This window comes from Anolis carolinensis, chromosome 1 (assembly GCF_035594765.1).
Source record: "Anolis carolinensis isolate JA03-04 chromosome 1, rAnoCar3.1.pri, whole genome shotgun sequence".
Taxonomy (NCBI): Eukaryota; Metazoa; Chordata; class Lepidosauria; order Squamata; family Dactyloidae; genus Anolis; species Anolis carolinensis.
Window position 1 is genome coordinate 67,068,578 of NC_085841.1, and position 18,595 is coordinate 67,087,172.

At 43.3% G+C, this 18,595-nt stretch overlaps 1 protein-coding gene across 2 annotated transcripts in view; it reads left to right on the forward strand.

Moving 5' to 3' along the window:
* LOC103280638 (uncharacterized) overlaps nt 1–18,595 on the forward strand; it is an 87,582-nt gene that overhangs the window by 19,148 nt on the left and 49,839 nt on the right. Inside the window, exons 5-7 of one of the 2 annotated variants that reach the window (XM_062976308.1) lie at nt 16–132; nt 9,373–9,528; nt 17,512–17,598. In XM_062976308.1, the coding sequence (XP_062832378.1) occupies nt 16–132; nt 9,373–9,528; nt 17,512–17,598 (360 nt within the window). Of the gene's footprint in view, nt 1–15; nt 133–9,372; nt 9,529–13,176; nt 13,377–17,511; nt 17,599–18,595 lie in introns of those variants that run through there. The other variant, XM_062976313.1, reaches the window with a different exon arrangement.

Consider the following 18,595-nt stretch of genomic DNA (forward strand, 5'->3'; position numbering starts at 1 on the left):
TCGTAAATTATCCAGATCAATTCAAACCAAGAAAAATCTGAAACAGGCAATAAAGGGAGGACAAGAGACAGCAACAAAGTTTTAAGTGATGAAGAGAAAGAAGCTCTCATTAAACAAGCTCTGCAAGAAAAGGTAATTCTGATACAATATTATGTATTTGTTTTCAAAGAAGTAGCCAAATTTGTCTTTTGCATGTGAGAGAGGGAGAGAAAATGTGGCAGCGACTTTTAAGTCAATCTAGATTTTTATTTTGACATGAGCTTTCACAGATATAAGCCTACATCTTCAGGTGCAGTTTACAGTGATGTTAGTGTCTCAGGTTATAAAGCATATTTATAAAGTTGTAGGGATGGGATTGATTGTAACAGGATCCAGAAAGATGCAAATCAATGAAATCGTGTCACTTGCCCTAAATTTTCAAAGGACTGGATGAGGCGATACAGGTCTTTCATATAATTACCCTGGTCAGTTAGTGTGGGTGTGTGAAAGCAATAAAACTGCTTACTAAAAGTCAGTGTAATTGGGTTCAAAACTCTCTCTGGAAATATTCTTTTTCTTATATGGTGCAGTTGCAAGGGCCCTAGTCCTTACACCGCTATATTATTGCAGTTTGAACTGCATTATATGGTCAATGTAGACTCATCTAATGCAGCTTAACTACACTAAACTGCATTAAATGAGTCTAATCTGACCATGTAGTAAAGTTTCAAACTACATTATATGGCAGTGTCGATGGGGCCTCTTTTGACCAGAGCATCAAAACATTACTTTTGGGGGACTGCAGATCCCTTCCAGTGTTGCCACTATTATTGATACACAGAACCACCAGAGAAAACCTTTTTTCACCTTATAGTTATGCAATGAAATATAGTCTGCACTCAGAAACAATCTGGAATTTTGAGCAAAAAACTCAAGAATGCCATCTGTTGGAGGTTCATCATAGCAGCAATTAAATTATTTCATAAAACGTAACAAAATGTTGCATTAGGGTTGCATTTTAAACTGTTCTTAATTACATGTCATAAAGATTATTAATGTTGCATAAGTTATATATTTTGTTAACACAGTAAAAAGGCTGTAGGTCAGGCTAGGAGAACAAGAAACCTTTAGAAACCATATTTTAAAAATACAGTTATTTTGGCAGTGTGCATAATTGGAGTAACATGCCTAGTTTAAGGAGAAATCATTTTTTCTTCGTGTACTCTGTGAATGCACACTAATGGAGAAGCTGCGCCTGCGCAGGTTCCGACGGAAACTCTTCCAAGCTGAAGTTCAAATTTTGGCGGTAACCACGCTCCCCTTCCCAAGGGGCATATAAGGCAGCCCCAGGCGCCCGCTCTCCAGTTCCTTTTTTTCCGCCGAAAGGTTCGCATGTCTACTACTCGTTTCAAACGCTGCACGCAGTGCGCTGCTAAAATTCCTGATTCAGACGGCCACGCCAAGTGCCTCTTCTGTCTTGGCGAGGCTCATGTGGTCGGTACCTGCCGCTTCTGCCTAGCTCTCACGGCTCAGGCCAGAAAGAACAGAGCCGCTAGGCTCAGAGCGGCGCTCTACGAAAGATCTCTCACGCCAGAACCGACTCCGTCGACGTCGGGTACGTCGTCGTCTTCAGCTCTGAGAGCAATGTCGGCGCCACCAGCTAAGCCTCCGACAGCTAAAGCCTCCTCGGTCTCGTCCAGGGTGTCCAGGACCTCCAGGGCCGCGAAACCGGTCAAGCCACCGTGTACTGTGACGACGGCTACCGTGTCGACCCGCTCCGGAAAGGTGGGGCCTTCCTCGACGTCGAGCTCTCTGGCTTCGGTGACCTCGATCCGCTCTCGTATCGGCTCCCCTCCGTCCTCCTCTGCTATTAAAATAGCCTTTAAGAGGGCTCACGAGGAGTCTCGTCGAGCGCAATCTGACTCAGCTGTGGTTCCTCCCACACCTGGCAAGTCCTTGAGGGTTGCATCCAAGCAACCGCCGACAAAAAAACGGCTGACTCAGCGCTCCTCTTCCTCGGCTTCCTCAAGGAGAGACCCGCCGTCCTCCTCGGCAACCTCCTCGAGAAGGTCTTCTCCAATTGTGCCAGCCCAGAGGCCTAGAGATGTTTCTCAATCTCCATTGCACCCCCTGTCTGACGGGGAGCTGCAGGACTCACCCCACCACTCTACCCAAACGGTGGTCAGGGTGCCGGTGCCGGAGCCTCTTGCGCCGCCTCACTCTTCGCGCCAACAGCTCTTCCCTCCCACCTCGACACCGGAGCGTGGCAGACAAACGGCTCGCCTGGCTCGAGCAGCCCAGGCCTCAGCCTCTAAAGATCCTCGGCTCCCGGCCCTCTCTTCCCGTGAGGCCATGCCTCCCTCCGAGACTGTGCTTTCTTCTCCCCCTCAGTCCCCCCAAGGGGCTGAGGAGGAAGATGTTGACATTGACCGCCCAGACTCTGTCCTCTCGGCTTCGGTAGTCTCTCTCGGACTCGACCTCTCTCCTCCTCACGATGCGTATGAGGCGGACCCACCTTCTCCTACTGACAATATTCGTGCTTTCTCTGATCAAATGGTCAGAATGGCCGACGCCCTGGGTTTGGAGATCAAGCAGACTTCCAAAGCAGTGTCTGATCCAGTTTTCAAAAGGGTGCAGGCCCAAGCTCCGCCGGCCATGCTACTCCCTTTCCTGCCTTATCTCTTGGACATTATCCAGGCCTCCTGGAAAACCCCTTCCTCCATTCCTCCGACCTCGAAGAGGATCGAGACTTGGTACCGTACCGACGACGATACCTTGGAGTGGCTGAAACACCACCCCGACCCCAACTCCCTGGTCGTCAAGGCCTCCCAATCCTCAGGTCGTCAGTCGAACACTCCGGCCGACAGAGAAGGGAAGCGCTTCGACGCTGTGGGTCGAAAGCTTTACTCCGGAGCCCTTTTACTTTGCCGGATGGCAAACTATGGAGCCTGCATGGGTGCCTACCAGCAGATTATCTGGGAGAAGGCACAGCCCTTCTTCGCTAAACTATCAGACGAAGACCGCTCCGTCCTTACCACCCTCCAACAGGAGGCTGACTCGCTTGCCTACCATCAAATCCAGATGGTGAAACATACCGGGGACACGGCGGGCAAGATGATTGCTCACGCGATCGCCATCCGTCGCCACGCCTGGCTGAGGTCGTCAGGTCTCTCCTCATCTTCCAGACAGGTCATTGAGGACCTCCCCTTTGACGCACTCGGACTATTTAACTCCGGTACCGATGACAAACTCAAGTCTAATCATGACTTTAAAATGTGGCGACCAACCGCAGCCACAGCGCACCCGCTGGTTCCCTCACCGCTTCCGTCGCTTCCCGCCGCAATCTTTCCGGCACCAATCTTTCAAGCGCCCCTCGTTCTCGAGCAATCAAAGCCATCACCAACCCTGTCGGGGACCTCATCCGCAAAAGCAACGGGGTCGAACCACCCCCGCTCCTCCGCAGGCTAACCGGCGTACCTGACGCCATCCCCTTTTGCCAAAGCTCCTCGTCCGCTACCGATGTAGAGCCCACGCTGCCTCGACCCTCCTGTGCCTTCGCCGACCGCCTGGCCCCCTTTTACAATCAATGGGAGTCCATCACTTCAGATGCTTGGGTTCTTCGCATTGTCCAAGAGGGCTACGCCTTAGAGTTCACAGAGCTCCCACCTACAGGTCACATTCTCTCTTCAACTCCTTCTCCAGAGATACTGGCCGAAATCGATGCCCTCCTGGCCAAAGGGGCCATCCGTCCCTCTCCTCCCGAACTGGATCCTCAAAGTTTCTTCTCCAGATACTTTACAGTCCCGAACAGGTGGGGCGGGCTACGCCCCATTCTGGACCTAAGGGCCCTCAATATCTTCATTCGCCCTTCCAAATTCAGGATGGTCTCTATTGCCTCTATTCTCCCGATGCTGCAGCTGGGAGACTACTTTGCCTCCATAGACTTACGAGACGCCTACTTCCACGTGGCGATACGGGAGGCTCACAGACGTTTCCTCTGTTTCAAAGTCCTCGACCAAACCTACCAATTTACCGTTTTACCCTTCGGTCTTGTCACGGCTCCAAGGGTCTTTACCAAGGTCGTCGCCGCCATAGCGGCCCACCTCAGGCTGCATGGCATCACGGTCTTTCCTTATCTGGACGACTGGCTTCTGGTCGGGCCCGACCCTGTTCTTCTCGAGAGCCACGTCTCCTTCACGCTGCATCTCCTAAAATCTCTCGGCCTTCAACTCAATGCCGAGAAGTCAAATCTCTCCCCGTCGACCAAAATCCGATTCATCGGAGCTCTCTTCGACTCCGTCACAGAGACTGTCTCGCTACCGCTTGACAGATTCTTAGCTCTCCGCCACCAGATCGCCCTATGTCGATCCGCCCGGAGGGTCCGAGCCCGTGCCATTCAAGTCCTTCTAGGCCATATGGCCTCCACGGTTCTCACGACCCCCTTCGCCAGGCTGCATCTTCGGGTTCTACAAAGGTGGTTTATAGACACTTTCAAGCCGCTCTACCACCACAACTCCAAGTACTTGTCGATACCGTCAAACGTCCGCCAGTCCCTCTCATGGTGGACGTCTCACCGGAACGTGTGCAGGGGCCTTCCATTTCATCCAACCCTACCTTCAATAACCATAACCACGGACTCCTCCACCTACGCTTGGGGAGCCCACATGAGCGGCCTGATGGTCCAAGATCTTTGGTCCCCATCCGAGAGGACCAACCACATAAACTTTCTCGAGCTTCTCGCCATCCTCAAAGCCCTGAAAGCTTTCTCCCGCCTCATCTGCCACAAATCCATCCTCATTCAATCGGACAATCTGGTAGCAGTATTCTACATCAACAAACAGGGCGGTACGGGTTCGAGAAAGTTGATGCACCTCTCCTCCCGCCTCTGGTTTTGGTGCATAGCCCACGACGTCCAGGTCTCCGCGATTCACCTTCCGGGTGCCCAAAACGACTTGGCAGATGCCCTCAGTAGGATGACATCCTCCTCTCACGAGTGGAAGCTCGATCCCGAGATTCTCCACAATCTGTTCCTCGACTGGGGGCGACCTACTCTGGACCTTTTTGCCTCCCCCCAGAACGCTCAGCTACCCCGCTACGGAGCGAGGCTTCCCCCGAACTCCTTTCCCGGCTGCCTAGGGGACGCCTTTCTGCTGGACTGGTCAGCGGAGATGCTTTATCTTTTTCCCCCTATTCCCCTCATACCGAAAGTCCTCGAAAGACTCCTCTCGATCTCGGTCACAGCGATTCTCATAGCTCCGGCCTGGCCCCGCCAACCGTGGTATCCAGCCCTTCTTCGCCTCTCCAGAGGAACGTTTCGCCCTCTGCCTCCCTCGCCGCACCTTCTCTCGAGAGAGAGGACGGTCAAATTCTTCACCCGGACCTTCCTTCTCTTCATCTCACTGCGTGGAGGATTCTTACCTAACCTCCCTTCCGCAAAACCTACAAGATGTTCTTCGGGCAGCCCATAAGCCGTCTACAACCAAAGCTTATACCTACAAACTTTCTCGCTTTCGCGCCTTCCTTCGATCCCGTAATATCGACTCCTTTCCAACCTTGGTATCGGTGGTCCTCGACTTCCTTATGACTCTCGTCGAGAGGAAACTCTCTCTCGCTTCTATTAAGGCTTACCTCGCAGCTCTTTCCTGGTCTTTTCAACGCCATGGTCAGCCGTCTCTCTTCTCTCACCACTTGATCAAAACATTTCTTCGAGGCTACAACAACATCTGCCCACCGTCGCTACCACCTACGCCGGGCTGGAACCTCGAACTCGTACTCTCTCAACTCACTTCTGCTCCCTTCGAACCACTAGCCTCAACTGATCTCTGCTTGCTTTCGTGGAAGCTGGCCTTTCTAGTGGCAATCACTTCGGCACGACGGCCATCTGAGCTTGCTGCTCTCAGGGTCGATGAGCCTTACCTACGTTTCCACCACGACCGTGCTGTCCTTCGCCCGGACATTACCTTTCTCCCTAAGGTAGTGTCAGCTTTCCACCTCAATCAGGACATTGTTCTACCAGCTTTCTTCTCTAACCCCTCCTCTCCTCTCGAGCGAAAACTGCACCTTCTCGACGTTCGCAGGGCGCTCCTCTTCTACAAGGACCGTACCAAGGGCATCCGTAAGACTCAGAGACTCTTTGTCACCTATGCCCCGGACAAGTTGGGTAATCCCATCTCCTCCCAAAGGTTGTCCCATTGGATTGCTCAGGCCATTGAGTTGGCTTACGAGCTGGCCAAACGCCCTCCCCCTCCATCCATCCGTCCGAGATCAACGAGGGGCCTCTCGGCTTCGACCGCCTTCCTCAGAGGTATCCCGCTTGACTCCATTTGTAAAGCGGCAATCTGGTCGAACCCACTTACGTTTGTCTCTCACTACAGGCTAGACAATAAAGCCCTAAAAGACTCGGCCTTCGCAAGATCAGTACTCTCATCTTGCCTATCCTGACTCTCAAACGTCCTTCTTCTCCCTATACTCACCCGCAGGTGACTCTCTATACCTCTCCTTCAAGTTATGGGCCAGTTTTTCTCCCCATACCTACCTCTGGGGATATGTTTTTTCCCTAATTATGTTGGGCAGTTGCTCTGTTGCTCTGTAACACTTTATTGACCCTGACGGGTGTGTCAAGTTGTGTGATGTTTTCCCCTCTTCCCTTGGGAGAGCGTTTATATGCACTATACGCAATTTCTGTGTTTCTATTACGTTTATTCAGTATTTCCTAATATGTTCTGTTTTCTTGTACTATGCTCATGCTGGCATTGCACTGGTCCTTTCAGACAACTTATTGCACTGGTCTCTTGGGACTGTTATCTCAATGTGTCCTAATAAACTTATGTTTGGACATTCACTGGTTGTCGAGTTTGCCTTGTCCCACCATCCGGGACCTTAGCGTGTCAGTCTCCATTAGTGTGCATTCACAGAGTACACGAAGAAAAAGGACAGGTTGCTTACCTGTAACCATGTTTCTTCGAGTGTACTCTGTGAATTCACACAAACCCGCCCTTCCTTCCCCTCTGGCAAACCTCTCCCTTTCTCGTTGCCTTGGCGGCGTAGGAACTGGAGAGCGGGCGCCTGGGGCTGCCTTATATGCCCCTTGGGAAGGGGGGCGTGGTTACCGCCAAAATTTGAACTTCAGCTTGGAAGAGTTTCCGTTGGAACCTGCGCAGGCGCAGCTTCTCCATTAGTGTGAATTCACAGAGTACACTCGAAGAAACATGGTTACAGGTAAGCAACCTGTCCATATGAATAATCTATTGAATATAATAGTTTATTCCTGGCTTGGGCTATGGCTGTTGATCTGTCAACATAAAAGCACCATGCCATAATAATAACAATTAATCACAAGGAAAATATTGTGAGTATTGAAAGAAGTGTGGAAGCTCCAACATAGCTTGTAGTACATATGCTGCATTTATGAACACTGTGCTTGTTTTTTAGTGGACATAAAGGGAAAAAGTGTGCAAAATAATGATTTGGGGATACATGGATTAGAGCCAGAGTAGGTAAGAAGTAGCCCACAGTCTGAATTTACTCTCCTTCTGTTTTGGGGGGGCAGGGGGGGGGCAGATCTATAAAGATGGATTTTGGCAGTAGAGGTGAAAATCACATCTTTGCTGTAAAAGCATGAAGTTGAAGTTCAGCAGTACAAGAGGAATCACACATTTTGCTGCAAAAGAAAAACATATAAGGAGTATGCACTTAGTTTTAAAGGCGACCTGTAACTTTTACTCTTCCACTGTCTGTTATGGTTGAACTTAAGCGATGTATGTAAGCAGAATCAATGCAAGAAATTGACAATTTCTGGATTAAAGGAAGAATGAAAAGTACTTTGATATATCTATCTATCTATCTATCTATCTATCTATCTATCTATCTCCAATGGGATTTTGGCCTGCATAAATAGGGGTATAGCGTCTAGATCCAGGGAAGTCATGCTGCCCCTCTATTCTGCCTTGGTCAGACCACACCTGGAATACTGTGTCCAATTCTGGGCACTGCAATTGAAGGAAGATGTTGACAAGCTGGAATGTGTCTAGTGGAGGGCAACTAAAATGATCAAGGGTCTGGAGAACAACCCCTATGAGGAGTGGCCTAAAGACGTGGGCATATTTCGCCTACAGAAGAGAAGGCCGAAAGGAGACATGATGGCCATGTATAAATATGTGAGGGGAAGTCATAGGGAGGAAGGAGCAGGCTTATTTTCTGCTGTCCTGGAGACTAGGACATGGAACAACAGCTTCAAACTACAGGAAAGGAGATTCCACTTGAACATTAGGAAGAACTTCCTCACTATGAGAGCTGTTCGGCAGTGGAACTCTCTGCCTCAGAGTGTGGTGGAGGCTCCTTTTTTGGAGGCTTTTAAGCAGAGGCTGGATGGCCATCTGTCGGGGGTTCTTTGAATGCGATTTTCCAGCTTCTTGGCAGGGGGTTGGACAACTCTTCCAACTCTATGATTCTATGATCAATATCCTTTTTCAAAGTGTGTCTTTTTTCTGTGACAATAGTTTAAAACTTAACTACTTGCAATCCTCTGTGAGGGATACATCCACCCCTCAACATTTGCAAGAGGACTACATATATCAATTTAATGAGAATCAGCATTATTTATATATCTAAAATATTGTAACAGCTTTTGACAAGGTCGGTCCCATGTAAGACTGAAGCCTGTGACAGATTGAGCTCATAAAAATTACTTATTTTGGAATCCAATTCCCAGGAATTCCCAAAGCTAGTGGCTGTGAGATTCTGGGAGCTGTAGTCCAAAAAGATAACTCTGCCATACTGTAAAGCTAGTCTGTCACAGATAAAATGTTTGCAATTATCTATAATTCTGGGTGAGTTGTTGAAGTGCAATAGACCCAACAGTAGGTGGCAGTGTAGAATTACGTTATGTGACAAGCATTTCCAAGGCAAGATAACAGTAAAACAATTTCCCACAGATTGCATGTTTCTGCCAATAGCAGGTGAATGCTGGAAGGTGTGTGTTGTGTATGAGTATGACTAAAACACATCATTGAGGAAAGCTATGTAGATGCAATTCAATGCATAGCGTTAAATAGGGGAATTTTATGTCATGTATGGTAACTGTTTTCAAAGAGATATCCATGTTAGTCTGTTTTAGCAATAAAAAGGAAGACAGAAAAAATAGACTTGTGGCACCTTGAAGACCAATTGATTTTAACATAAACTTTAATGGACTTAGGTTCTCTTCTTCAGATGGATAATCATAACATTTGCACAATACTCCATTTTCCATCCCTCTGGATGTAGTCTTGAAAACTGAATTATAACATTATTGCAAATTAAACTTGATACTTCTGCCAATTAGACATTCATTTCAACAACATTTTAATGACACTTTTGAAAATCTGATATGAATCTCTTCTCCCTTTTCTTCAGTATTCTCTTGAAACCTACAAGAATCTGTGCAAGCTCAGGAAGATCCTATGCGAACGTTACAGAATTTTGTTGAACGAGAAGGTTCAAAAGCAACGAATTCAGATCAAGATGTCTGATCTCAAATTCCAACAAGAGCTTAAACGGAAAACAAAAAAGGTAGGAATATTCTATAGAAGGGAAAAGAGACTGTGACGAATAGATCCATTGACTCTGAGATCTCATTATCCATACATATTTTCTGGAGTTTTCCACTTGATGTGGTCTTATTTACAAAATTCATATGCCCAGTTCGAACAAACATTACGTTCTATTGACATCTATGAAGAGACTGATATTTTTGAGTTTTGTAGGTCTGAGTTTTGGAGAGGTGCTTTTTATTTCATAATCAGAATACTTTGCTGAAATATAAGTTTATGGTAGATAGAAAACTGAGTAGTAGTAGTAGTAGTAGTAAAAGAAAGGATTTTAATTCCATTAAGTGGAGTGAGCACCTGCTGTTAGCCCCAGCTTTTGCCAGTCTAGCAGTTCGAAAACATGCAAACGTGAGTAGATCAATAAGTACCACTTTGGCGGGAAGGTAACTGCGCTCCATGCGGTCATGCCGGCCACATGACCTTGGAGGTGTTTACAGACAACTCCAGCTCTTCGGCTTAGAAATGGAGATGAGCACCAACCCCCAGAATCAGACATGACTGGACTTAATGTCAGGGGAAAACCTTTACCCTTACCTTAAGTGATCATGGTTCAAAATAATGCATCGTTTTTTATTTATTATTACAGTATTTGTATCCCGCCCTTCTCACCCAATAGGGGACGCAGGGCGAATTACTTTATGAAATATAATAGATATTTTAGATGATTTCAGAAACTAGGCATAATCATGCTCTACATGTTTGGAGGCCAGGATGTCTATGGATTACTGTGGGGAAATATAAAAGGCAAAAATAAATCTACACAGTTAATAGCTTAGTCATTTCTTATTTTGGGCAATATAAGTTATAACCCCTCTGAGTCCCTTTTGGGAGATAGGGCAGTATAGAAATAAAGATTATTATTATTATTATTAAATTAAATTGGCAATGGTGTCCTAAACATACTTTTTTGGTCAAAAGTCCCATTGAATTAATACTTATAGTAGTTTAACCAAGTGCACTGTTTCTAAATGAATTTCTTCACTAATTTCTGTAAATTTAACTTTACTTACAACATATGGACAATGAAGACACTTGTATGAAAATACATTTTCTTTAAAAAATAAAAATAAAGGTTTCGCTTCTGTTTTCTACTCCATTCATCTCCCAACTCCTAAACAAATTACTTTGTGATTTCATAAATTGTACAGGTGTCATTACAATTCATCCAACACTATATTTTTATAGTATTTAGAATATTGTCTTTAGTTCTGGTGTACATTTTTCAAATGCTTAAAGAGCAAAAGCAAAACACAATTTTAAAATGGTTTTGAATTGCCATTTTCTGAATTTCCCATCAGCTCTCATTTGGGGTTCAAAATGTTTCACTGTAAATCTTGTTGCATGTATGAAAAGGAGAATTAGAATTTAATTCTGAATGTGATCATCTTTGTCAATCTTTGTTTATCCATAAGAAAACTCCAGCGTATAGCATTTTAAAATGTTTTTCATCACTGTTTTGAAAATTCAGCTTAGTTTAAACAGGCTACTTTAGGCACTACAAGGACTAGCATCAAAACAAGGAACACTACCTTCACTTTTCCTTTTTCTGCTTATTTCTCTGAGGAGCGCCGTCTGATTTTCTCACTCCAAGAAAGGAAAAACACCTTCAGTCTTAAGAGAGCCAATATATCAGGCTGTCTCCACAAACCAATGCTAAAGTCGAGATTGTAGTCTTATTAGCATCCTATTAATATGTGCATAAAATGTAGTCCGTGTCTCAGCCCAAATACACAAATTGGGAAATCAAAGAGAAATCCTTCACACCTTTTGCTGGCTTCATCCTGAACTTTTATTTATCTCAAAACAACTTCCTTAAGAGAATTTCCTCTTCTAAAGGAAACACTTTTCCATATTTAACAGGCGAATACCATATTGGGTCCCCTTTACAGCTACAAAATCTCTGAAGGACCAGAAACTCCTTCAGTTGTGATGTTTTGAAAAGTTTAACTGCGTTGAATTTTGACAGCAATAAAAAGAGCAACGTTGAACAGTTTCAACTTTATTTTAATCTCTTGGGAGAAAAATAAAATAAAAACACTGTTGTTTTAAAAAAGAAAATCTGTCTTCTTTTCAAATATATCAGAAATTAGGAATAGAATAGTATTTTTGTTTTTAGGTCATTTTGAGAAATAATACTTTGATAGCTCCAGGCACGATATTGGGAAAAGTTCAGGTGTATTTTGCTGTAGAAACCAATGTGAAAATGTAAGAGTTTGCATGAGCAGCATAAAAGAGCTGCAGTCATTTAAGGCAAAGTGTTTGTTCTTTTATTGTTGCATTTAGATAGCACTTCCAACTGTGGAACCCAAAGCAGCTCGCCAGTGATAAAAACAAAATTAGCTAAAAACTTCACAACAAAACTAAAACACACTTAAATGACTGCCATATTAAAACCATGTAAAATTTTTAAAAATTACAAAGGTGAATTCTAAAGTATCTACCCATCCGCTTAAGAAGATTCCCTGAAAGCAATTACTCTTTAAAAGCCTGCTTAAACAATATGTTCTTTATCTGCCAATGAAAGGAGAGCAGAGATATAATATTATATTTATATGATGGCCGATCACATCATGCCAATCTTTGTAAATCTGCTCTTGTTTTTAAAAGTGCCTTGTGTAACTTCACTTTAATTTTATGCTAAATGGCAGTGCTTATAAGCTAAGGCTACACTGAATTTAGCTAATGGTTTTTGATGAAATCTCTGCCTCCTCTGCTTCTATATGTGCCTGCCTGGGATTTTCATGAAAAGCATGGCCTTCTCAGCAGTGGCAGCCCAATTGTAAAGTGTCTGAGATCCAGTTGGCAACAACATGGGTCTGATTCTAGAACCAAGTTAACTCTTGGATTTTAATTAAAACCTTTAAGGCAGGCCTGGGCAAACTTCAACCCTTCAGGTGTTTTGGATTTCAACTCCCACAATTACTAACAGCCTACCAGCTGTTAGGAATTGTGGGAGTTGAAGTCCAAAACACCCGGAGAGCCGAAGTTTGCCTGATTTAAGGTCTAATGACATCACCTGGTATACATTCCTACATGTTTAAAATGTCAACTTTTATATTTTGTGATATTATTGTCATTGTTTTAAATGTAATTGTCTGATTATTCTACATTGTTCTACATGTCTACTCCTCTACATTAGTTCAAGAAGAGTAGAAATATTGCAAAGAAATAAAAATATGCAATTTTATATAGATAGTTCCTTGTTGGGATTTGTCTGTATAGAACTGAACACCAGAAGTTTTGAAAAATATCAGGGTTTAACTTCAGACTGAAATGAAGTCAATACAGGCATCAGTCAGACCTTCAAGAAGAAGGTATTGGATTGCTCCCTGTCCCCTCAAGGCAGGCCCGTAGCCAGGATTTTGATCGGGGGGGGGGGGGGCTGAGTCTGAGTGAGAGAGGGTTTACCTTAGCAAACATTTTGTATCGTTATCCCTGAGAATTTTGGGGGGGGGGGGGTGAAGACCCTCAAGCCCCCCCCCCCCCCCCCCCCCCAGCTACATGCTTGCCTCTTTGCACGGTACATTTCTTTGCACGGTACATTTCCCTATACTTCCCCAAAGCCACCAATTATAACACAAATTGAAGTTTGTTTGTTTTTTCGTGTCAGGAGTGACTTGAGAAACTGCAAGTCGCTTCTGGAGTGAGAGAATTGGTTGTCTGCAAGGACGTTGCCCAGGGGACGCCCGGATGTTTTGATGTTTACCATCCTTGTGGGAGGCTTCTCTCATGTCCCTGCATGGAGCTGGAGCTGATAGAGGGAGCTCATCCGCGCTCTCCCCGGGTGGGATTCGAACCTGGCAGCTTCAGGTCAGCAACCCAACCTTCAAGTCACAAGGCTTTAACCCACTACTCCACTGGGGGCTCCTATATATTGAAGTGAAGTGCAAATTGAAGTTGGTATTTTACTATTATTGCTCGATGAAATGTAGCAGTATAATGTGTTGTCGAAATCTTTCATGGCCAGAATCACTGAGTTGCTGTGAGTTTTCCGGGCTGTATGGCCATGTTCCAGAAGCATTCTCTCCTGGCGTTTCACCCACATCTATGGTAGGCATCCACAGAGGTTTTGAGGTCTGTTGGAAACTAGGCAAGTGGGGTTTATATATTTGTGGAAAGTCCAGGGTGTGACTTGGAAGGTGTTAAACAGGCTGTGCTCTGGCACCACGAGATGCAGAGCCAACCTTAAGAAATGGGGCTACAAGTGAAATGGGGCCACATCTATGAAATGGGGCCACATCTATGGCAGGCATCTTCAGAGGTTGTGAGGCCCGCTGGAAACTAGGCAAGTGGGGTTTATATGTCTCTGGAATGTCTAGGGTGGGAGAAAGAACTCTTGTTTGTTGGAGGCAGGTGTGAATATTGCAATTGGCACCTTGATTAGCATTGAATAGCCTTGCAACTTCAAGGTCTGGCTGCTTACTGCTGTGGAATCCTTTGTTGGGAGGTGTTAGCTGGTCCTGATTGTTCCCTGTCTGAAATTCCCTTGTTTTTTTTTAGTATTATTCTTTATTTACTGTCCAGATTTTAGAGATTTTTAATACTGGTAGCCAGATTTTATTCATTTTCATGCTTTCCTCTTTTCTGTTGAAATTGTGCACATGCTTGTGGATTTCAGTGGCTTCTCTGTGTAGTCTGACATGGTTGTTGTTAGAGTGGTCCAGCATTTCAGTGTTCTCAAATAATATGTTATGTCCAAGTTGGTTCATCAAGTGCTCTGCTTGGCTGACTTCCCTAGTTGAAGTAGTCTGCATTCCACAGATATATAAACCCTACTTGCTTAGTTTCCAACAGACCTCACAACCTTTGAAGATGACTGCCATAGATGCAGGTGAAATGTCAGGAGAAAATGCTTCTGGAACATAGCCATACAGCCTGGAAAACTCACAGCAACCCAGTGATTCTGGCCATGAAAGCCTTTGACAACACATTAACTTGTTGTTATTTGTATACTGTAAGAGTACATGATCTAAGGAGAAGAAGATCTAACTGTTTAACCTTTTAATACTCTTTTTGTGTCTCTCTCCATTGTGGAAAGACAGCATTAACTATGACAATAAAGCATAGCTAGACTAAGACGAAATTACGAGGAAATGTGGGCAAATGCTCTTTTCAATACCATTTGAATTTCAGTAACTTTATGGGTACTATAAAGTTGGAAAGTGTGGAGAAAGTTAAAACAGAGAAGCAGCAATAAAAAGCTGTTGTCCCTCCCACCCCTATAAGGGCTTGTTTTATGTTTCATAATTTCTTTACGATCTCTGTATATGAAGAAATTGCTTTACTTTTCACAGCAGTTTGATTCTAAGGAATTGGCTTAGCATTTTTATTCCATTCCTTGCATATCTAATACCGTGTTTTCCTGAAAATAAGACAGTGTCTTATATTAATTTTTGCTCCCAAAGATGTGCTAGGTCTTATTTTTAGGAGATGTCTTGTTTTTTCATTAAGAAGAATTCACATTTATTATATACTGTACAGTAGTTGTCATCATAAACCAGCATAACTAGACAAACTGTGAATCCTATCAAGACTTTCTTGTTACTACAATTATTTCCATGTACAACAATCTATGGTATTTACATTTACTGATCCTGCATGCTCTGGTGTTTTGTTTGGCAGGCATGCTTCCAAACAAAAACCTTGCTAAGTCTTACTTTTGGGGGAGGCCTTATATTTAGCAATTCAGCAAAATCTCTACTAGGTCTTATTTTCTGGGGATGTCTTATTTTCGGGGAAACAGGGTATCAACAAATGAACCCTCCATTTCCAATCCAATGCCATAAAAATGAAGTGTTTGCTTACTTTGATTTAAATGTTTAACATAATTAATTAAAATACTATTTTTTAAAGTATTGAATAGGAAAACCAACTTGAACACCAGCTTGGCCTTCCTTTGATCAGTAGGCAGGCTGGAAACAACGGCTTCCCAGATAAGATGCAATTTCCAAGAGACTGAACTAGGAATCAAGAACTCCCCATTTTCTAATTTTGACTGTACTGAAACAGGCTACGCATTTTCTTTCAGCTTTAGTCTTACATTTGCAATGTTGGAAAAATTTTGAAAACGAACCTTCCATAGTTATTAGAATTACTAAAATAAGGTGAAACATTGTGTGACAATATTGATTATAATGCATTTCAAGTAACAATATCTTCTATTTCAGTAACATCCACAATGCTATTAATTATCAAACACAATTAATAGCAGTATATGGCACCTCTAGTTTGTAGGTAATGGAAAAGACCTTGGCTCACATATGCCATCTAAGTTAGAGAATTCTAACTTACATGCTTCTTTTTGTGTGTCATAGTAATAGATCATTCCATTATAAACTAACCAGTTTCCTGTGATGTCTGAATTTGGTTATCTTTGGTAAAGGTAAAAGTTTCCCCTGACGTTAAGTCCAGTCATGTCTGACTCTGGGGGTTGGTGCTCATCTCCATTTCTAAGCCAAAGAGCTGGCATTGTCCGTAGACACCTCCAAGGTCACGTGGCCAGCATGACTGCATGGAGCACCATTACCTTCCTGCCAGAGCAGTACCTATTGATCTACTCACATTGGCGTGTTTTCGAACTGCTAGGTTGGCAGAAGCTGAAACTAACAGCGGACGCTCACGCCGCTCATGGGGTTTGAACCTGGGACATTTCGGTCTGCAAGTTCAGCAGCTCAGTGCTTTAACACACTTCGCCACCGGGGCTCCTGCATAAATGTGACACCGAACTCCAAAACTCCAGATGATCTCTCCCAGCGGTTTCATGTAGATGTTGAATAGCATGAGTGACAGAATGGAACCCTCTGGAAACCCCACAGGCCACCGGCCAAGGAAGTCATAGTGCAAAGAAATCACAATTCAACACTATATTAAGATGATGATACAATACTATTTGAATTTAGGTTAAAGGCATACAATAAAGACTTATTGGAATGAATCTAAAATAATAAAAAGGATTTAAACTCCATCTCCCATTCTCCCTGATAATACCATCTTGTTACATTTGTCTTTCCAGAAATATTCCAGATTTTCTAAATGTTGAATGTCAGCAATATGGATCTCATATTCTTTGTAGAAATATGTAGATAAGAGAGTATCAGTCATCTAATCTCCAAAGAATTTCAGTGAAATTAATATGCTTGAGTAGGTTATTTGAGACTTAAAACCTAAATATAATACTCTTGCAAGTCCAAGAAACTGAAAAAAGCAAAAAGTAAAGAGAACTAAATTTGGGATAGTAACCAACTGAATAAGGTAAAATTTGTATGGTTTTTCTTCTGATGGTCATTTAATTAATAAATAGTAACATATTTCGAGAGAAGCATATATGCTGAAATTCTAACTTGAGTCAGTCCAGTTCAGAATAAACTATTGCTGCCTTTTGCTAAAAATTAATCAATATTTCAAAAATGTTTTATCCAGTTAGTTCTCCAAGCCTTTCCCCCAAGTTCTTATGAGATGATTTTTCAATAAAGTCAATTTCAGAGTGAGCCCTATAAACAGAAGAGTAATTTTAAAGTTTATAACAGATTGCTCTGAATTTTTTGGTCCATTTCCCTGTCATGCATAGAAGAAAATGAAAAAGACAGAGGGATTGCCACAGGTTTATTTCTTCTTCCTCAAAAGTATTTTCTCTTGTGACTGGGGGGGGGGGGGGGGCTACAAACAAATTTATAAGCCTTTCAGCAGGAATATGTGGCTACAAATTGTGGAGTAAATGAAACAGCCTGCTCCCTAAGACTGAGTTTGTGGGTCTTCTGTCAAAGCCTTTGGGGTGGAACAAAAGCACCAGGTGGGGTTAGGAATACCCGCTGGGTCCTAATTGGTGCCCAGTGTTGTTAATGGCTTCCTGTGGTTGAATGTTTACTTGTCATTTGTTTTGAGCTTTGTTTCCCAGCTTTTGGAGGGGAGAAATACTGACCAAAAATGTATCTTTTTTTCTTAAAAGCATCATCCTGGTCATAAAATGCCCTTCTGCAAATTCTCTCATGATACAAAATACCTGGAGTCCATCCCACAGTCGCGCAATTATTTGGTAAGATGTCAATCTCTGTTCATTTTAGGAAATGCTATGATATTAGAAAGTATCCCAGGGAAAACGGTTGCCCTTTTACACCCTTTTAGGGCACCAGAACTCTCACAATGGTGATGAATAGAGCCTATAAGTTTACTTCATGCCTTAGTGGTTGATTTTGCGCCCAATGCCAACCTTGCGTAGTAGAAAGGGTCTAAGAATATGTACCAGAAGGATCAATAACCAAGAGAGCATGCTTGTGTATGATCATTCTTAACTACTTGGGAGTACTCTTAGTTACATAGCACTGCAAGGACTAAAATCTGTACTGAAAATCTGTACAATATTAATATTTGTTTACCTGGACAGTGGTCACAAAAATTGATTTAAATAGATTTCCTGTGCATCCAGTCAGAAGTATCTGGTCCAAAGTACAGCAGCTTATAACACTATTCCCACTCATCATCTCACAAGCATTAGCATTTATAGTATTGATAAAATGAGCATCCAATTTGGGGATTAGACAGCTGTTGGAAAATCTTTGGTGACATAGTGACACAGTAACAGAAATAGATAAGTCTCAGAATTATATCCAGATCTTAGTAATTTGTCCTTATGGAGATCAGTTTTGATTTTTTAAAATTATGAATAAACCCTGAACAATTACTCATACAAATTTCTGTTAACATCAGGAACTATTGGTTAATCTACATATCTTTATGTTCTTCCTCAAATGCCGATTTTTCACTTGATATGCGATAGGAAACCATAACCAATAAAACAAGGTCTGATACAATACATTTATGTCATTGTATCATTGCTTGCTTTGATAAAATTGGATATATCAGATATGAGAAGCCTATTTCCCTCTATGGCTATACATGTTAGGTTTTATCATTGAGCTGCTAAGAACTGCGGTAGCGCAATGGTTAAATCCTTGAGCCGACTGAACTGCTGACTGTCAGCTTTAGCTTGGGTGTCCCCTCAGCAATGTCTCTATAGACAGCCAATTCTCTCA